The sequence below is a fragment of the Chanodichthys erythropterus genome, chromosome 1 (assembly GCF_024489055.1).
Source record: "Chanodichthys erythropterus isolate Z2021 chromosome 1, ASM2448905v1, whole genome shotgun sequence".
NCBI lineage: Eukaryota > Metazoa > Chordata > Actinopteri > Cypriniformes > Xenocyprididae > Chanodichthys > Chanodichthys erythropterus.
Genome location: NC_090221.1, coordinates 3578333 through 3600655, shown reverse-complemented (window position 1 = coordinate 3600655; position 22323 = coordinate 3578333). Strand labels below are relative to the sequence as shown.

At 37.1% G+C, this 22323-nt stretch overlaps 2 protein-coding genes across 5 annotated transcripts; both read left to right on the top strand.

Annotated features, from left to right (window-relative positions):
- Nucleotides 1–376: 376 nt before the first annotated feature.
- cpeb4a (cytoplasmic polyadenylation element binding protein 4a) lies at nt 377–14275 on the top strand. 4 transcript variants are annotated; one of them, XM_067385041.1, is made up of 10 exons: nt 377–435; nt 2126–3306; nt 5361–5451; nt 6535–6558; nt 7944–8120; nt 8209–8298; nt 8535–8653; nt 9143–9257; nt 11676–11857; nt 13425–14275. In XM_067385041.1, exons 2-10 carry the CDS (start codon nt 2188–2190, stop codon nt 13650–13652), a joined length of 2145 nt encoding a protein of 714 aa, XP_067241142.1. In that variant the 5' UTR covers nt 377–435; nt 2126–2187; the 3' UTR covers nt 13653–14275. The 4 variants fall into 4 exon arrangements, with proteins under 4 accessions (XP_067241142.1, XP_067241162.1, XP_067241154.1 ...); XM_067385061.1 differs by having other exon boundaries at nt 13375–13564; XM_067385046.1 differs by lacking the exon at nt 377–435 and adding an exon at nt 535–853.
- Nucleotides 14276–19474: 5199 nt separating this feature from the next.
- si:ch211-277c7.7 (uncharacterized protein LOC100538111 homolog) lies at nt 19475–20154 on the top strand. Its single transcript, XM_067382976.1, has 3 exons — nt 19475–19796; nt 19914–19969; nt 20047–20154. The coding sequence occupies exons 1-3, from the start codon at nt 19475–19477 to the stop codon at nt 20152–20154; spliced, it is 486 nt and encodes a 161-aa protein (XP_067239077.1).
- Nucleotides 20155–22323: the final 2169 nt, after the last annotated feature.

The window sequence follows — 22323 nt, the reverse complement described above, 5'->3', positions numbered from 1 at the left end:
TATTTCACTCTAAATTACAAATGTGACACATATAATAATTAAAAAATAAGATGCTTTTCATTTATAGACCATATGAACACATTACAGGCACCCAGTAAATGAATTATATATATTTGACATTGTTATATATTTTATTGTTTATAGAAAGACTTGGTCTAGACAGCAAATATTTAAACATTTCAAAGCCGGTTCTATTAAGTATTTACATTCTGGGCAGGTACAGTCACCCTTCTCTCAGTGATACAAGGTAACTGGTTGAGAAAGAGGTGTGGTTGGAATTCTCCAGTCCAATCAGAGGCCGAGTTTACTAAAACCTGGGCGGAGATTCTACTATACAAGGGCGGGGTTAAAGACGGAAGTTCAACTGGATTGGTTGGTCGGTTGCAACACTCACAAACCATGGTCATCCGCAGCCCGTCCTTGCAACTTGGAAACGTAAGAAAACCTGTATCATTCTCAATGTAGATTCTGACAAATCTTTAGCAAAGACAATCAAAATGTGTCGAGTGTGAATTGTTGGCCGACGATGACGCGTGATCGTTTTTAGCCGCTGTCTTTATTGTAACGCCGACTGCGATGCACGGTGTCATTAAGTAACCAGAACACGAACGCTGTCGTTTGCAGTGTGGGATCTGAAGTAATTTAGCTTTGCTTATGAAGCAAATGTACCAGAAATCCACCGGCATCACAACCGTAGGATTTAATCGACGCGTCAATGTAAATTTGAGAATTTATAAGGTAAAATTTGGACTGAGGGGGGACCCTATCGCACATATACTGAAACGTCATCAACATTTTCCTGTATTTAAATGGTTGAGAGAGGAGGTCATTGCTGAAATAAGGAAGAACGCCGGTAGGTCAATTGCATTTTCTTGAATCATTTGCGATGACAATGCTTTAAAATGCGTGCGTGAAAATCCTCCATCGGCGAGCGTGCTGAATTATTAGATAAGGTGGCCTGTGTCATGATGACTAGTCGTGATGTGTTTAAAGACGACCCCGTTTTGCTTGGGAGATGAAATCAACAATGCACTCCCCATGGCGTTTCTCTTTTCCTCTTGATTTTTATTAAGATTGAAAACAAAGTGCATAAATCCATGGCAAAGGTCGTAAGTGTAGCTATATTAGAAAATGCATATGGCCCTGGACCACAAAACCAGTCATAAGGATCAATTTATTTAAAATTGAGATTTATACATCATCTGAAAGCTGAGCTTTCCATTGATGTATGGTTTGCTAGGATGTGGCAGAGATGCAACTATTTGAATATCTGGTATCTGGGGGTGAAAAAAAAAAAAAAAATCAAAATATTGAGAAGATCACCTTTAAAGCAATGCATATCCACTCACAAAAATAAATTTTTGATATATTTATGGTAGGAAGTGTACAAAATATCTTCACGGAACATGATCTTTACTTAATAGCCTTATAATTTTTTTGGTATAAAAGAAAAATTGATCATTTTGAGCCATACAACGTATTGTTGGATATTGCTACAAATATACCCGTGATACTTATGACTGGTTTTGTGGTCGCATATGAATGTATTAATGTTTGAATGATATGATTCATTAGCTGTTTAGTATTCTAAATATTTCTCCAAGGTTGTAAGTGTATATTAAAAAATGCATATGGCCCTGGACCACAAAACCAGTCATAAGGATCTTTTTTTTTTTTTTTTTTTTTTTTTAAATTGAGATTTATAAATCATCTGAAAGCTGAGCTTTCCATTGACATATGGTTTGTTAGGATGTGGCAGAGATGCAACTATTTGAATATCTGGAATCTGGGGGTGCCAAAAAATCAAAATATTGACAAAATCGCCTTTAAAGCAATGCATATCCACTCACAAAAATAATTTTTTGATATATTTATGGTAGGAAGTGTACAAAATATCTTCATAGAACATGTACTTTACTTAATATCCTAATGTTTTTTGGCATAAAAGAGAAATCGATAATTTTGAGCCACACAACATATTGTTGGATATTGCTACAAATATACCCGTGCAACTTATGACTGGTTTTGTGGTCGCATATGAATGTATTAATGCTTGGATGATATGATTCATTAGCTGTATAGTATTCTAAATATTTCTCATCTCTCTCTCTCTCACACACACAAGGGTATTAAGAGAAACTGAGGGAATTACACACGAGTGAAGATTTACACGATTAAGCTACATAAATGGGGGATTACGGCTTTCTGGTTAAAAACAACGCTGCAAACAAATCAGTTTTTCCGGTAAGAGTTCATCCACACCTGCAGCATACGGTCCACCACCAGAACGCTCCTCCAAGCCCTCCAGCTTTCATCAGCAACAACAACACTACCAATGGTGGAAGTGTTGGGTCTGCTTGGCTTTTCCCGGCTGTGACGACCCACTCTAACATGCAAGATGATATTTTGGAGTCTGAGACGTCCAAGGCTTCACAGCCGCAACTGGAGAGTCAGGAAGGACAAGACAAGCAGACACTCTCTCCACCGGGTCAGCAAGAAGCACCAGGAATCATATCGGATTTGGACAACACCATGCCAGAGGAGAATCAGTTGGAGAAAGGGACCATGGAGAATGCTAACGGAAAAGAGGCACTGCGGCTTGAATCTCCAGTGTTATCAGGCTTTGACTATCAGGAGACGTCTGGTATTGGTACTTTAGCACAGTCCAGTAGCTCTTCTTCATCGTCCCTTACTGGCTTCAGCAGCTGGTCCACTGCTATACCCCCTAACCCTTCTACCTTGATTGAAGAGGTTGGCTTTTTCAATCAGGCTGCTACTACTAACAATGCTCCTCCTCCGCTGCTATTTCAAAGTTTCTCTCATCACACCAATACAGGATTCGGGGGGAATTTCTCTCACCAGATAGGGCCTCTATCTCAGCACCATCCATCTCATCATCCCCATTTCCAACACCCTCATAATCAGCACCGCAGGTCCTCGCCAAGCCCCCATCCGCCTCCCTTTTCCCACCGCAGTGCTGCTTTCAACCAGCTGCCCCATTTGGGAAATAACTTGAGTAAGCCTCCATCACCTTGGGGAAGCTATCAGAGCCCCTCTTCCACCCCGTCTTCAACTTCGTGGAGCCCAGGTGGAGGGTATGGAGGCTGGGGGAGCTCTCAGGGACGGGAGTATAGAAGAGGGCTGAATGGAGGGGTCAATCCCCTCAACTCGATTTCGCCTTTAAAGAAGTCTTTCCCAAATAACCAGACACCAACGCAAAAGTATCCCCGCAACAATTCTGGCTTCAACACTAAACCCTGGATGGAGGATACCATAAATCGCAATGATAGCATCTTTCCATTTCAGGTAACTAAAGCTAAGTCTCTCTTAATCGTTAGCTACCGATGTGGGTCAATGACGTGACTTTTTTTTTTTTTTTTTTTGTCAAAAGGCTATTATAATAATAATAATAATAATAAAAACAAAGATATGACATCCAAAGTATGTAAGGTAGTACAAATAGATCTCTTTTACTGAATCCAAAAGGTTTTAATTATATTTTGCTACATATAAAGGTATTTTAAAGATTTTGAAGTGTCATTCGGTTTAACCGTCTAAAGGCCAGTACAGCCATTTCATTTGTGATTAAAATATCTTTTAAATGTATATATTTGTTATTCTGGCTTGATTTTATAACATCATATATCAACATAGTGCAAAATAGTGTTAAAATTATGTGTAGAATGTCCGGAAAAATGAATTTCATTGATGTAATTCGGAGTAACCAATATAAAGGGACCATTTTGGATCAAGTCATGCGGTCAGTATCACATGACAGGATGTGACATCATTCAGACACCTGCAAAGGACCACATGGTCGTGAAGTAAAGTAACTAACTATCTTTTAACTATTTGAAAAATTAATGTTTTCACTTGTTCATACGCATGTCCTGAAACATCAGGTCATTCGGTGCAACCGCTATAAAACATGGAAAATGTTGTGATATTTAAAAAAACTTGTACTAAATATAAAATGTTTGACTGTCATTTTGCTAGATATCAGCCTGTTAGCATTGTTTGAAAATATCATCATTCGGTATAACCAAAAGCGTCATTCTGTAAAACTGAAATTTTGGTTAAATGAATGACTTTTTTGGTGACAAATTTTGCCATCTTGTAAAAAAATTACAAAAGTAGTGTTAATTGATTTATTAAAAACCACATAATCTCATTGTTAATGCTTAATGAAATTTCAAAATTAATTATATCTCATGTTTTTAAACACTTTTAAAAACCTTATTCGTCAATGACCCGTGTATTGGGGATGAGATTCTTTCTGCAGTTGCTCCCTTTGTCACTATCAGATTAGATTAGGCCAAAGCACTCATGTGGCCTGTTTGTTGGATAAATGTGATAGATCAAAGCTTAAATGAGTAATGCAGTGTTCAACTCAGTGTTCAGTTGCTCCACTTCTGCAAGCTGTGATTGTCAATGATATAAAAAGACATGGATGAGTGAGTCAAAATCAGGGGATGGCACACCGCACAGGCAACAGGAGGGGAACTGGAAAGTCTGATACTCGTTTAACCACTCATCATGTTAACACAATTATCAAGATATTAACATAAATATCAGGGAGGGATGTTGCCAAATTTAGTCAAAGAGGCTATTCTGATTCCTTTCATATCTATCGTACATTTAGCAACAGTGGATGATTGGATAAACAATACCTTGTGATTTGAATTTGACTACTTTTAGAATTAGTATTTCTTATCTGGCATTATTTGTGGTAATTGTATGATTTACCTGTTACCAGTGAGAGAACTGTATGCTGTTGTTTGAACCACTCGCTGTTTCACATGCTCAGTGTGTCCTCCCTGTTCAGTTTGTAGCCTAATACCAAGAACAGACCTTGTATTGTTTGTAAGGCTTTTTCTGTTGGTAAGCGCAGGATTGTTGTGCTGAAACACCCATGGGTAATAGTGCATTTCATCAAAATAAGTGTTTGTGGTCAATCCAGACTATGAGGGCACCCTAAATCAGGTGACTACAGACGGCACGTACATTTTAGAATTGCGAAAACATGGGTTATTTTGCAAGCAAACAGACTTGTTACACAGAGAATTAGGAAGGAATCCTTGATTGACGTATTCATTTATCTAATGGCACTATTGTTGTACACATCAAGTGCCCAACTGTGTCAGTCTCTGTATGTTAATGTGGGCCCTAGCTGGTGGCATGATGAATATCATCTGCAATTTTACTGATATTCAAATTCAAAACAAAATTATGCAAATTATGGTGAGTTTCATAAACTGTCGCTTAAACAGAACTTTGTCCATATTATTTTATAAAATCCATTTATTGCTTTTAAGACAGAAAGACAAAGTCTAATCACGTCTCCCTTGTCGTTTTTGCAGGAGCGCAGTCGGTCCTTTGATGGTTTCAGCATGCACTCTCTAGAGAACTCTCTGATCGACATCATGAGAGCCGAGCAGGATTCTTTGAAAGGTACATTACTCACTGCCATCATTACAGATCCTGCCTCACATGAGTCTGAACGAATAAATTGAGCATCTTTTGAAAATAAAAATGATTAATCATTTAAATTTTTAGGCCAGGCACAGAAAGTCAATTGTCAAGTTTATGACTCAATGTTATTCATAGCAAATGCTCAGTATAGCATATTTAAATGCTTTGTATAGATAGCCTTGGTTTACTTGGCTTTATGCTTATATTTGCAGCATCATGCCTGCTTTTATTAGTTTATTATTATTTTATTTTTTTTGGATGCCTTTTTGATATTTTGGGTCTTAATCTGGATTCATGTACAATCTCATCTTGCATCAGGCTTTGCAAAATTAATTTTTTTTTGTTCATATTTGCTGTATTATAATGCTTGATTTTTTTTCCCCCCAAACTCCAAATTTTTATTCACCAACCAAAGTAAAAAAAAAAGTTTGTTATTTCCATTCTTGTCATAACCGATATGACAAATAAAAACTGTCCCCTATACTAACATTTTCCTTGTGTTCAAGTAACCCACATACACAACCCAGTTCTATGTTTAGTTTTGAAATATTTTAGGGTTTTGTGATGTATTTGTGCCATAGGATGTGTTTCAGAAAGCACAGCCACAGAATAGGTTGAAAGAAGGGGCATTGAGACACTCCCAATATATCACCTAAGCTACCTTCAGGATTTGAAGGCTAATCTAGGACAAACACTGGGGAGTTTGACGTGATTTTTGCTCCGAACTGGTTTGGTTGTTTGCACATTGTTACATAATTTATGGTACTTTTTTTTAGATCAAGGTGAAGAATTCTTTATAATATAGGATTATATATTTGAATAGCACAAATGTGGCAAACCAAATGATCTTTCAGTGTTTGTTTTAAGGTTACCTTATGCTTTTTAATACCTGTGGACTTGTATGTCTACTAACAGTATGTGCTATTGTGCTTTTAATACAATTATCATCCATTTTTTTTTTTTTTTTTTTTTTTTTTTTACCAATAGTGTTTTAGACCAATAGCATCTGATTGCAATTTCTAAGTCTATGCTTAAGTTTATTCTGTCTTATTTCACATGCAGCAAGGAATTACGGGAGGCGACGAGGTAAAGATCTTGGAAGTGTATTTATACTTTGTCTGTTTGTTCACGTAATTCTTCTCAAGTTACAGCATGTCTTTGTGTTCAATTGTGTTGGTTGCCAGGCAAGGTTTCTGTACTCTGTTGTGTTTATAAACTTTGATCTCTCATTGTATTCAAATGTAGATGGGTGTTAATTCAGGGTACCTTCACATTTTCCATTTCAAAATTCCAGTTTTCCATACTCAAATTCCCAAACCTTGACCATATTTAACATTTAAATGGTTCATACAACATTATTATTACAAATATTTTTATATTATGAAATTCTTAAAGAAATATCCTACTTTTGCAATAAATTGTACTGTAAAATAAAAAAATAAAAAAATGATTGCACTGCGAGCTCGTGCAGCGCTGTCGGAAGCAATCTGTGCATGAAATAAATGTACAAGTAAACGAAGCATTTTGCAGTTTTAGTAATTGTTTCTCGATTTCAATGGAAAAATCACATCCCTGCTGCACATATTCACCTCTGACACACCAGTTTGATACTGTAAAGCACCGTTCACACCAAGAACGATAACTATCACGATATTTGCGTGCACACCAATGAACGATAACGGTCTATTCTGCGGTTTCAAAGTGTGTAACATGTACATGTTTTTAACCAGCAGATGTCCTCAACATGCTATGTTTCTAGTGAATAGCTAGTGTAATCGATCTAATCTAACAGTGAATTTAGATGACGAATTCAATATAGTGGATTAAAAGCAACGCCTAGTCTTTTTTACTGCAACTTCAAAGGAAGCAAGACAATGTTGTTGAAATACCTGAGAGAATTTTATGCTAGCTTGGCATATATTGTTAATACTTCTCACCATTTATTCTGAGGGTATTTTCTTAAAGGTTTCCTTGAAAAGAGGGTTTGACTTGTCAAACAGTGGTGGCTTTTTCTTGACCTCTGCGATTAACTTCTCCACAATGTCGACCACCATTTTAAATGTGTGAGCCCTTAAATTAGAATGGATTCTGATTGGCTGTCAGTGTTTTGTCATTCAACAGCTGGAAAAATAAAACATTCTGAAAGTGATCCCAACAATATCATTTTGGCATGTACACATTAATTTAGTGAAGACATGGTAAAGACAAATGTTTTTGCTTACTAAAAATGTGCACCTTAAATTCATTCAGTCATACACTTTTGCTATGAAATCACTCTTCTTGTATTTTTAGAAATTGAATAATTGAACTGAATAAGGGAAAATCAAATTCCATACTTTTCCAAACTGCGTAGGAACCCTGTTAATTGCTTCTCTACGAGATCTACATCAGCTTTTCTGTACATGTAAAGGTTTGTTAGGCAACTTCAGCATCAGTTCCACTAAATGGCTTTTGGGGCTCTTGTGTGACAGGTCACTCATCGTTGTTTCCCATGGAGGATGAGCGGAGTTACGGAGAGGATGAACGGTCTGATCAGAGTCTGAGTGGACTGGGCTCACCACACGGTTTCCCTCACCAGAATGGTGAACGCATTGAGCGATATTCTCGCAAAGTCTTTGTCGGTGGTCTACCTCCAGACATAGACGAAGGTACTAAGGGATAAGAAGGGGTTGCTCTCCAGGTTTTTTAAAGTGCGCAACAACAAACACATCACGTGTATTGTGTATACAATTTCAGATGAGATCACCGCCAGTTTCCGACGCTTTGGACATTTGTTTGTGGACTGGCCTCACAAAGCAGAAAGCAAATCTTATTTTCCACCGAAAGGTGAGTTCATTTGCAAGGACTCTTACATTTATGAAGAAATGAGTCATGCAGACATCAGCTTCTCATTTTAGCTGATTAATTCTGTAATCCTAAGTAGATGCAAACCATTGTTTAAAGCCAAGCTCAAGATGAATAGCATCAGTGGGCCCTAAGCAAAGGCTACTCGTGAGGGTTACTGAAAGTGACTGCTGGTTGCTTTTTGCATATGTACCGTCAGTGAACCCGTTGTCTTCCAGGTTATGCATTCCTCCTGTTTCAAGACGAGAGCTCAGTCCAGGCGCTGATTGACGCCTGTATGGAAGAGGACGGGAAGCTCTATCTCTGTGTCTCTAGCCCTACAATCAAAGACAAACCAGTAAGACATAAAATTAAATTACTAATGTAGATTCATGGGAAGCCTAATCATTCAGTCCTGTCAATCATCAACACAAGCGTATATTGCGCCATCCTAGCGACAATTCTTCCAGCATCCCCTTCTCTTCCTCTATTTCTCTTGTTGTACATAAAACAATTTTGAGGGTTCGAGCCTTCTTTGAAGACCGCAAGCCAAGTTCGTTTACCATTAGCCATCAGGACTGGATGGGCAGGCGACCTCATAAAAAGGCTGTATGTCTGTTTTTCCTGTCTGATTTTATTTTTAAGCTCTTATGCAAGGCATGAATAATTAGTAGAGCATTTGAAAGTTAAATATAAATCTGAAAGTTGTAACCTGCTCCAAAATTCCAGTTCCAAGTTGTAACCTGCTCCAAAATTCCAAATTCCAATGGAATTCCAATGGAATTTTGTAGAAACACAAAGTGATATTTGCTGTACAGATTCTGTTATGTTAATTGTGTATCTTTAGGTCCAGATACGACCCTGGAATTTGAACGACAGTGACTTTGTGATGGATGGCTCTCAGCCCCTTGACCCCAGGAAAACTATCTTTGTTGGGGGAGTTCCACGACCTCTACGAGCTGGTTTGTTTGGCTTTCAGATAATCCCATGATTTAAAATGTTTTAACATTTTTCTTTTTAGTTGTCATGGTATAGGATTTTGCAAAGTGTGTTGTAAGCACCATCTAGTACATTTTATTCAAGCATGTTGCAGTACAATTATTGCATTATGCACTTTATGTATTGAGTATGAGAGTGTTTTTGGGAGCCATTTTAAAATTATTATTTCTATTTATTAGGGGTTCAAGTGCATAGTGCTGAAACTTTATTGTAATTGTTAAAATTTCCAAGGATCATCTTTCTCCCCTAAAAGCTGGCACAGAAAACCGAAAGACACTTGAAACCTTGAGGGATGGAAATTTTTGTGTGTGTTCATTCGACTGGCTACTCGATGGCACTATAAAATAAAAAAAAACTAAAAAAAATATATATTTTCTATAGCTATAGCTATGCAACATTCAACTGCTTCACTACCATAGTATGATGCATTGTTGAACAAATCAACTAACTGGTCACGACATTCACCAACATGGCTGATCGACAATACGGTCAAAACCGTATTGTCGTTCAGCCATGTTGGTGAGCGATGTTACGCATGTGGTGGAGTAATAACTTCTTTAAATGAATTTGTTTGAGATCGTAATTTATAGCAAAAAAATCTAGCATTAATTCGGACATGGAATCTTTGAACTAATTATCATTTTTCTCAGTTATTTTGCTTTATTTCCAGATTCAATCATAGGCTCATTCTTGCGTACCAGAGCATGTACGCATGTGCTTAAAATCTCTTGACAAACTAAAATATGTAAATGACACTGTACTTAACGTCAGCTTGCTTATTTTGCTCAAGATTTCGAATTAAGTCCACGTCATAAATAAAAAGAAACTTTGCTTCTAACCACAGCTCGAGAGCTGTCGTTCCAACTGCAGAAACATTCGTTTGAACTTTGGTTTTGGGAAACACCAAATCGTTGAACTGTTTGTAACGACGATGTTAGTTGGCTAACGATGCTTTTGGGAAACGCACCCCATTCCTATTGACTTGAAAACTGGTGTCTTTTTCCAATGCGCCATGATGTTCTACGGGGACATTCGCGTTTCTCAAAAAACACGGTCACCGTCAGCCAATGAAATTCGAGCGGCTATCAGACATTGTTAATGGAGGCTGATCGGAACGAAACTCGCTGGGCCTGTTTGACTCGCGTCCCTGGAGGCCTGTGAGAAATGTGAAAGAAATTGGCCACTGGGGGGCACCTTCGCATTTTGATAGGGTTGTAATTCACGCAATTTTTTCGCACATGCCCACGACATTCATACCCAGTGCTTCCCACACATAGACTTTACTTGGGCGGGCCGCCCAGGATTAATAACGGCCGCCCAAGTATATTGGAGACACATATTTGCCTTTATTATATTTATCCTCTTATACTTTTATATCCGCCCAAGATAATGAAACCATCTGCGATCAATTAACTAGTCGTTTCATACCTGCTCTTTATGTGTGCGTCAGAACTATTTACTCCCGCTGACATTCCCACGGGCGCTGCATTTTGCAAAAGTCACAAGGGGGCGCTGTTGCGTGTTCTACAGGCTCATGCAAAACTGCTTCAAAGTGATTCTCAATCAATGAAAAGTGCAGATTTATGCCAAGCGATTGCTCATGAACTTAAGTTGATGAATTATTACAATGTCTACTTCATGGCCTTTATATAAAACATTTTATATGGTTGTAAGAATCTGAAGGATCAGCCTGCAATAGAACAGACATTTCAAAATAAGAGTCCCGGTGTATTTCGGGCTCGTTTATAATTAAAAGTCACACGCAGTTTTTTCTTTTTCTTTTGGGCATTATTGGTATTTTGGTTACACAATAAATTGTATTTAATTTGATTTTCATTTAATTCATAGTAAATTATTGTAGTCTCCCCCACAGGAAGAAAAGACTAAGAACATTATTTGACACACATATTATTCATTATAAAAATAAAATAAATAATGATAAAAACATTATTTGTTTGTCACATGTAGTAATAGGAGGATTTTTCACCCGGCTACCACCGCAAGTATATTTCAAACCCGTGGGAAGCACTGGTACCGTATGGTAGAACTCCTCATTCTGAGCAACTTTGCCTCTAGGACCACTGCTGTCAATCGGGTCGTTCATTAAATATCGGAGATTATTTTAAAAACCTACTTTCGCGAACTAGTCCTGGATTTTTGGCTCAACCTCAAAAACTGTTAAAAAGCTTTAAAACAGATTTCCTTAGTAAATTGCATGTTTTGGCTGAACATGGTCTTTTATGATCTAGGTGGTAACAGGCTTGCTAAATAATACATAATAGCTTTTTTTACGAGCCCTTAAAGCACTTGAACCCCGTTAATTCCTGCTCACAGCTATATTATTATTATTTTTTTTAAATTGATGTGTTGCCCCATGACAGTGGAGCTCGCAATGATTATGGACAGACTGTACGGCGGGGTGTGTTATGCTGGCATTGACACTGACCCTGAGCTGAAGTATCCCAAAGGGGCTGGACGGGTGGCCTTCTCCAATCAACAGAGCTACATTGCTGCTATCAGTGCTCGCTTTGTGCAACTGCAACATGGAGAGATCGATAAACGGGTGAGTGGGGGTTGGAGCTTTAAGCAATGTATATGCAAACTGATATAGTCAATCTCATTTTGCTTCGCTGAACAAAGTTCTTTAGCTCTTCCATATATCAAATGTCAGCACCATGTACTGCAGCGTTTTCGTCTGCAGACATTTTTATATGGCCTGATTCTATGTACTGCTTGATTTTCCTTGCGATGTCTCTGTCTAGATTTTGCGCAGAGTGCGCAAAGTGGTTCACATTTAAAGATCTGCAGTCTAAATTCAACCCAGAGTGCAAATTTAAGCTCCAAGTTCTCTAGCCAGTCCTTTTTGAAACGCTTTATGTCTGGTCCCTTAACTTAACTCTATGTATTATTTAAAATAAACACAGTAAGGTTGTTTGGTTTTGTAATGTCTCTCATGTTAAAGTGTTACTTGCAGTGTAAAAAGAAAAGCCTCTAAAAGAAAAAGCCTGTTTCTGCCACTAAATAAAAAAAATAAAATGGGTAATTGTGACTTTTTATCTTGCAATTGCGAGTTTACATCTCACAATTTTGACTTTTTTTCTAAGAATTGTTTTTTTTTTTAAACTCGCAATTGCATCAGAATTGTTAGAAATTTAGTTAGTCAGAATTATGATTTAAAAACTCGCAATTGTGAAAGTCAGAATTGCAACTATATATCGCAATTCTGACTTTTTTCTTAGAATTATGATATAAACTCAATTCTGAGTTTTTATAACTCACAATTCTGAGTTTTTATAACTCACAATTCTGAGTTTTTATAACTCACAATTCTGAGTTTTTATAACTCACAATTCTGAGTTTTTATAACTCACAATTCTGAGTTTATATAACTCACAATTCTGAGTTTTTATAACTCACAATTCTGAGTTTATATAACTCACAATTCTGAGTTTATATAACTCACAATTCTGAGTTTATATAACTCACAATTCTGAGTTTATATAACTCACAATTCTGAGTTTATATAACTCACAATTCTGAGTTTATATAACTCACAATTCTGAGTTTATATAACTCACAATTCTGAGTTTATATAACTCACAATTCTGACTTTATATAACTCACAATTCTGACTTTATATAACTCACAATTCTGACTTTATATCATACAATTGTGACTAACACGCAATTCTGACTTTATATCATACAATTCTGACTTTTTTTCCTCAAATATGTCTTTATAAAGTCAAAATTGTGTGTTATAAATTTAGTTAGTCTGAATTGCGTGATAACTCGCATTTGTGAGGGGGGTAAAGTCAGAATTGCGACTTTGTATATTGCAATCCTGACTTTATAACTAGCAATTGTGAGTTTATATCTCGCAATTGTGAGGGGAAAAAAGTCAGAATTGTGAGATTAAAAAGTTGCAACTACCTTTTTTTTTTTTTTTTTTTTTTTTTTTTAATGGCGGAAACAAGCTTCCATAGAGATCCGATCTAATGTATACTACAATAATGTCAGATTCTTTGCCTTATTTGTTTCAATGGTTTATGTTCCTAATTCTTTTGTTCTTCATGGCCAGGGCCAGCCTTCCTTTACATGTGCTAAGCTAAAAGTGTCTACCTTTCCCAGGTGGAAGTGAAGCCATATGTACTGGATGACCAGCTGTGCGATGAGTGTCAGGGCACGCGTTGTGGGGGCAAGTTTGCTCCGTTCTTCTGTGCTAATGTCACTTGTCTTCAGTACTACTGTGAATACTGCTGGGCAGCCATTCACTCGCGTGCCGGACGGGAGTTTCACAAGCCTTTAGTGAAGGAGGGAGGAGACCGGCCTCGCCACATCTCCTTCCGCTGGAACTGATCTGGGAGGCCAAGGCTGTGCTATTCGTATACATGCACTTTTCATTTTGCTAAGTCCTTTTTATTTAGAGTTCTTTTTTTAAGTCTAAAATTGTATTTATTCTTAAGTTTTAAATTTTTTTTTTTTTTTTTTTTTTTTGCAGAAGAGAATGCTAAAAGAATATGGTGTAATCCTGATTTTTGTTGAAAAGCTACATTGGTGCGCATGAAGACTTGAATGCATTAGATTTAAAAAAAAAAAATATAGATGTTTAGCCTGACTTGAATTACTGTTCTATCTTTATTCTCTTGGAGCGTCATCTTCTGTTTGTGATGGGTCATATTTTCACTTGAATTTGTTGAAGGCTATCCACAAAGAGGCTGGAAATGTAAGGGTTCAAGCCTCATTTATATGACTTTAATGTTGAGATTTGCTATTTCACTGACTAATCTTAAATGGTTGCATGACAAATGTGGAATCATAGTTACTCCTTTCAACAAAATACACAGTAACAACTAACAAGAGACTGCAACCTGTTGGATTGGATTATATGGACTGGTTCTAACGTGTATGGCAAATCTTTGTGATTTAGCCAAAAAAAAAAAAAAAAAAAAAAGATGTAGTTATTAAAATCCTTTAAAGGTTCTAATCCTAACAATGCTCAAAACACTGTAATATTCAGGATACAAATCCTGAAGCATTCTGTAAAGATTATTATTAAACTACATCGAATTTACCTATTACTTAATCGAGCATAAGACTTAAGGACAACAACTCACAACAGCAGAGAGGCAGTTGTGCTTGATACACAAGTTTTTTTGGTCGGGCAAACCAAAGATGAGCCTTAGAGATGTCCTACTGTTTATGATACATTGAATATCTAATATATATATAAATCTTAAAATGATAGAAAGCTTAAAAACATAATTTGTTTTGATGGGTTTAAAAAAAAACTGAATTCTATTCACTAGTATGTATGATTCTTGTAATGGTTATAGCAGTAACTTTGGCTCATTTGTCAGGGATTTTGTGCTAAAAGCTAACTCAATGTTGTATTTGCTAATGAGGAATTACCATGTGTTGCATTGATAGTGTTTTACTGCATGGGTTTTGCCATGGGTTAATCGGTGTTCTAACTGAGCATTGCAGTAGCTGAGCACATTTCAAAGAATTTGAAAAACAAATATTATTTTTTACATGGTCTGCTGATTTTTGTACTGTGTTTTATAGCTAATTATTTTGTCATGGACGTAAAACCATTATGCACTACTTTTCTAAATATTGTTTTTCAAGTCACTTTTTTCCACAAATGGAAAGTCCTTTTGTGATACTTTTTTTTTTTTTCACTTGTTGAATATAGATTTTGTACCTTTTGTTACTAAGAGATCTGGTTAAAATGCAAGCATACCTTAAGGAAAAGAAAAGATAATATAATTTTGTTTAGGTTTTTATGTATTTACGTTCTCAAATCCCTAGATTGTCGCATAATATATATATATATATATTTAGGTGACTGTATTGTTGAAGCTAATATCTAATATTTGCAAAATGCAAAAGTGTTATTTTCTATCTTAATGGACAAAGTAAATCTAGCATGACACAAATTCCTTAAAATGTGTGGTACATGTAGAAATATATACCTATCCAGTACCTACCCTCTATCAGTTATGAGAATGATGATACCTCCCTCATTATTGGCTGTAGAAAATAAAATAATTAACAATGTAAATTAGAGTAACGTTAGGATGCACCTTGTATCACAATGATGAATGTTCCATATTGAAATATCAATGTTTACTGTTATGTATAATTCTGAGAGGCAACAAGGTTAATTTATTCATTAGGTACGCATGAGCTAAATTAATAAGGTTTAATTATTTTCACTTGCTTTAATAGTAGTTTTGTTTCAACCCTTTTTCAACATTTTGAGTTATGTACCTTACCCATGCACGAACCGTGCATACCCCACTTTACTGTGTTTACTAGTTGACAAAAAGAAGAGGATGATTTAGTCATATATTGATTCAGGGTTTACTTGAATACACTTTCAAAATATTGACAGTGAGATCTGTGCAATACTTCTTTCCCAGAGACCTTCTAATATAACCACGTATGTGCAAATCCATTACTTTCAACATGTCTCACCTCACAAACTCTCCTTCAGCCATTATAACCTTTATACAGTAAAAAAAAAATACCACTGAAATTATAGGTGTTTTTACTTTTATGTATTCACATATTTTCCTACTTGAGTTCATGCTACTGTGATTACAATGTAAATATTAAGTGAATAATGTTTCAACCATTTACTGATATATTTTTAATTGGAATGTAATAATTGTCATTTTGATTATAGTTTTTGATCAGTACACTTATTAGATTTTCTAGTTTTAATAATCACTATATTGTGCTTCATGTCTACAGAAGGATAAGAAAAAAAATATCAGAAAATTCTCTATGTAACTGCTTATTTAAATTGACATAGTTTATAACTGTATGGGAAGGTGTATTTATCAATAGATTTTTATAAGAGGAACAATTTTTTTGCTATGTCATTTAAAAGTTTTAATTTTTATATTTTACATCCATATGGAGTTTATGTAAAGAAAAATATCATTTAGTCATACATGTGCTTTGGTAGTCGAGTCTTGATTATTTGCGGTTAAATATTTATAACAGAATGCTTCAAGTATTTGTAATGTGAAATGTTGAATGAATAAACTTGATTGCAGGAAATGCTGGGGGTCTTTGTCTTAACCATGAAAGTTAAAGATGAATCCTTTGGATCTGTAATTCATGTTGTGTTTATTTGAACTCAACCTACATAAAATCAAAGTGTTAGGCATCGTCTTTTAACACAGCGCAATAGGAAATGCATGTAAGCTTCTGGCACACTGACTGCGAATGGGGTCAAATCTATTTTTAGCTTGTCTGATACAGCGCATGCTGCCTAAAAGACAGTATTATGATTACAAGGAGGACATCAGGGTGAGGCCTTGGTTATTCTGGAATTACTAAGATTGATTACTGTTTTTATTACAGCTTGAAGGTGTTTTAATGGAGCTGGCCTCATGATATACGTACATCTAAATTGTCTATTCAGTTGCATCACTTAGAGCCTCTCATGCTGCAATGCAATGCATATTAGTATCTGAGAGTCATCTAGTGCAACAGTATAGCATTTGACCATGGTACCTTAATACAGGCACTCTGATCTAGAGGTCACTTACACACGATTACTGCAGAGGCATACACAGCACCCTCTGGCGGTAGTATAGTACAATCAATACCACACAAAATTGTGGTTTAGAAATGGAAGTCCTCTTGTTGTGTGGTAATTGAATTTTGCTATAAATATATTTATCAAAATTAAAAATATATTTTTTAAAATGGATTTTACACCAGTGGCTCCTCATCTTGCTATTATGATAATGATAAATTTAAAAAAACTTTTGACTATTTTGGCATTTCATACATTTATATCTTAGACAAAGTCTAACTTTTGAGGTCAGTTAGAAAGAATATAATTGATGTGTTTGTGTTTCGTTGTCATTGCTATAGGCTATATGAAGCAAATTAAATAAAGTCATACGGGTTGAGAAAAAGAAACATGAGGGTGAAAAAAATAATTAAAGTCCCCCTGTGGTAAATTCAAGTTTTCAGTGCTGTTTATATGTCTATGTGGGGATATTTTTCTGTTGATGTAAAAAATTGGATAGATAATTATGTAAATTACAATGTTATGATGAACTATATATATTACTTACATTATCACTTACATTGATAATGTAGTCAAGCAAAAGGCTAATCATATTAATTATTGTCATATGTAAGACATTGTAAAATGCCACACCATTGTGCAGTGTTTACCTCAGTTGACCGAGTGGATCTCTGAGCTCATGCTAGTGAGTGGAGGCGGAGCTAATTAGCATATCATAGATCCGCGTATAATAAATGAAGCAAGGGTGTAGAGCAGTGTTGCCAAGTCCACGGTTTTGGGCTACTTTAACACTTGCCGTGGCATGCCCTGAAATGTGATTGGGCTAGTTTTGAGGAGCAATTGATGTTTTGCTGGGAGTTTGATTGACAAGCGATCTAACCAATCAGAACACTGAATCCGCCATTTTGTCCAACAAAGCAGCAGGAGTTAGAAGATTAACCTCGGTGGACTTGAACTTTAAAAATGGTGTGTACTGACATCTTTGCGCTTTTGAAACAACATTCCTTCTGATGTTCATTCATGTTTATTTGATGCTATAAATTAACTAGTAGGAAGAGATGATCGGTTTACGAGCCTCTTGAGCTGAGGCGATACAGCAATCTGTCACAACCATGGTCACGACACATTAAAGAGCGACAAAACGTTTTTTATTGTTCGAATTTCTTTAAAAAATACATAATTTGAAAGATGGGACTTTGTTTAATATCATAATCTGCTCTGTCTTGTCTGTCGACGTGTTGTCAGTCGACTCCAAAACGGGGTCGGGGTCGACTCCAGCACAAGAATCAACTCTCGGTGTCGACTCTGTTGCTGTGTCCAGAATCGCTCATTTGTTTACTGATTCTTGAATCCATAGCCTACATAATGCATGGCAGTTAAGTGCATAATGTCTATGGTTAAGTGCACTAAACAAGGAGTGAACGAAATGAAGCGAGGAATTCTGACACTGACGAATCGCATCAGAGAGCCGTCGCAGAAAAGTGTCACATACATTTATGTAGCTTACTTTAGAAATAGATAACAGTCATAGTGACTTTAGTTTGTAATTATACATACCTCCGTGTCAGCTTTAGTATTGATGGTAGCTTTTTGCAATAAATATAGATCTGATTTTCCATAGTTAACCGTGTTCATTAAACTAACCATAAATAAAAATAATAAAAAACTCACATGATTCCTGAAAGTTCGCTTTGGCATGCCATTTCGAACTTCCAAAAAGAACACAAAATGAACTTCGTTTTGGCCTGATTTTGTTCGAAATGACATCAGATCAGTTCGTTCTTCGATTTCGTTTGAAGTGTACCAGGGCCTTAGAATGCGGTCACACTAGACTTTGAACGTGCACATTTTTTTCGGATGCTGTAACGGTCGTGATATGACGTCGCAGTCTACAGCGTCTTTTTTATAAACATGAATTCAACACATAACTTAAAGTAATACATTTAAAATGTAAAAATACAGAACCTACTCGACTTTACTGCAAAAATATAATTCTTTTAATTTAGCCAAGAGGTCATGCCGTGACAAATCGATCTTCTACTGGTCGCACGTCTTCACGTGATGCGAATTCGCAGGTCAGAGTTCACCAAACTTGAACTTTGGAACGCAGCGAAATGCTAAATTTTTCGCACAAGCTTGCCTTTCCGGTCTGACGCATTCGCATGCGTTTGAATGGAAGTCAATGGAACGAAAAGTGCAGTGTGACCGGCCCTTTAAGGGGGCGGGTCTTTGCGAAGGGTCAATTGGGTGGGTTTTGTTGTGAAAACCTGGCAACCCTGGTGTAGAGTTACATTAAAGCTATTTTATGGCATTAAGAATTTTTTTTCAATGGAAAAAATGTTTAAATGTGTCATTTTTGTGATCAAAGATAAGTTTTAATGGATAAAATTATTGACTAATTACAGGGGGACAACGAACTCGTTATTATGTACTGTTCCTTTAAGGGAATCGGGTTATTTCTGCGTACAGTGCGCGCCTCAATTTCAAACGTGAAGTGACCGTTTATAAGCTCTTCTGGTGGTAGGCTAATATTTTTGAATAGTTTAAGTTTCACAAGAGTAAAAAACAATTTTTTTAAATAGCCTAACCTTTTAGTTCGTAACGTGTGGTGTCGTCGTTAACAATGGCAACTTACCGTAAATTACTCTACACACCGAGCTTCAGCTCTCAGACGTCCCAAACGGACAAGACATCATGGTGTAACTTTACCGGGGAAAATAACAAACACAAACTGAGTAGGAATATGAGCAGGCTAACTGAGGCGACTCCCTCACCCTTGCTCTTCACCAAAAGTCCAGAAATAACACCGCGTTTTTTAAAAAAGATGAAAACAAACCATCTTTTGAGGTTTTACTCGAATATGAGGACCTCGCAGAAATCTACGGTTAATCTGAGGGCATCCGAAGGCGGGAAAATACAGCGCGCCGAACGTGACGCTCATAGAGGTGCGCGCGGAGCACAACCTCTTATACAGTCATATAAAACGCACAAGTCTTCATATAAGACTCAGTTGTGTTCATCAGAATGAATGCAATTGCATTTCTCTGTTTGTGTGTGTATAGGGCCCTCATCTGATACCTTTGGATTCCCACAAAGAGATGCTCAAGCTGAGAAAATGGTGGGTTTGGTATTGTTTTTTTTATTTTTTACCATTTTATTTTCATTATCATGACCTGTGTTGTTTTTCCACGTCAGTCCCAAACAAAACAGGATGTATTGAGGACAATCAAGAAAATGGTAGAGGAGAACAGGGTCATCAGAGAGCGGTTACTCACCTTGAGGCAGCTGAGTCAAAGCAAATGAGGTTTGACCATTGTCTGCAGTTAAAGGGACAGTTCTCCCCAAAACAGAAAGTTCTGTCACTGTTTACTCACCCTCATGATGCTCCACACTGAAATATAATTTTTTTTTTTTCATGAAAGACAAAAGTTTTTAGTTCATACTGACCACGTGTATCAAGCTCCAAAAAGAACAAAAATAAAAGTCTATGACTCTGTGACTGCACTTGGCTATATAAGCCTTCTTTAGTCTAAAACTGAAATTATGTATGAACATTAGGGAGAATTAATGATGACAGAATTTTTTACTTAAAGGGTTAGTTCATCCAAAAATGAAAATTCTGTCATTTATTACTCACCTTCATGTCATTCCACATCTGTAGGACCTTTATTTATCTTCGGAACACAAATTAAGATCTTTTTGATAAAGTATCAGAGGTTTCTGTCCCTCCATGGAGATCCGAGGCAACTACCACTCCAAAATCCAGAAAGGTAGTAAAGACATCATTAAAGTATGCCATGTGACTCCAGTGGCTTAAACTCAATTTTATGAAACGACGTGAGTGCTTTGTTTGTGCAAAAAAAAAAAAAAACATAATTTACCACTTTATTTACAAAATATTATCCAAGGTGTGTTCACGCAACAATGTCAGCTCTCGCATGAACACAAAATGCATGCGTCGTGATGCACTTGTGAACATTCGCACATTTGCGTTGTGTTGAAGCGCGAGTTTGAACAAAAACGCTTGCGTTGTGATGTTCTCGTGAACACTCACACTTTTGCTTTGAGTTACTTTTGCAAAACGCATGCGTTGTGAAGCTCTTGTGAACACTCATGCATGTGCGTTGAGTTGACACTCGAGTCTGAACACAAAACGCATGTGTTGTGAAGCTCTTGTGAACACTCCCGCATGTGCGTTGAGTTGATGCGCGAGTCTGAGCACAAACCGCATGTGTTGTGAAGCTCTTGTGAACATTCGTACATGTGCGTTGAGTTGACACTCGAGTCTGAACACAAAACACATGCGACGTGATGCTTTTGTGAACATTTGCGCATGTGCGTTGTGTTGACGCGAGTTTGAACAAAAACGCATGCGTTGTGATGCTCTCGTGAACACTCGTGATTTTGCATTGAGTTGACGCTCGTCTGAACACAACACGCATGCGTTGTGATCTCGTGAACACTCGCGCTTTTGTGTTGAGTTCATGCGCGAGTTTGAACAAAAAATGCATGCGTTGTGATGCTCTCTTGAACACTCGTGATTTTGCGTTGAGTTGACACTCGAGTCTGAACACAACACGCATGCGTCGTGATGCTCTCGTGAACACTCGCGCATGTGCGTTGAGTTGACGTGCAAGTCTGAACGCAAAATGCATGTTGTGATACTCGTGAACACTTGCGCATGTGCGTTGAGTTGACGTGCAAGTCTGAACGCAAAATGCATGTTGTGATACTCATGAACACTTGCGCATGTGCGTTGAGTTGACATGCGAGTTTGAACACAAAATGCATGCTTCGTGATGCTCTTGTGAACACGTGCATGTGCGTTGAGTTGACACTCGAGTCTGAACACAAAACAAAACTCATGCGTCATGATGCTCTCGTGAACACTCGCATGTGCGTTGAGTTGACGCGCAAGTTTGAACGCAAAATACATGTTGTGATGCTAGTGAACACTTGCGCATGTGCGTTGAGTTGACGTGAGTTTGAACACAAAATGCATGCTTCGTGATGCTCTTGTGAACACTCGCGCATGTGCGTTGTGCGAATCTGAACACAAAACAAAACTCATGCGTCATGATGCTCTCGTGAACACACGCGCATGTGCGTTGTGCGAATCTGAACACAAAACAAAACTTATGCGTCATGATGCTCTCGTGAACACACGCGCATGTGCGTTGTGCGAATCTGAACACAAAACAAAACTTATGCGTCATGATGCTCTCGTGAACACTCGCGCATGTGCGTTGTGCGAATCTGAACACAAAACAAAACTTATGCGTCATGATGCTCTCGTGAACACTCGCGCATGTGCGTTGTGCGAATCTGAACACAAAACAAAACTTATGCGTCATGATGCTCTCGTGAACACTCGCGCATGTGCGTTGTTGACGTGCGAATCTGAACACAACACGCATGCATCTCGTGCTCTCGTGAATGCAGATCAATTTTTTTGTGAGTAAAGTGGTAAAT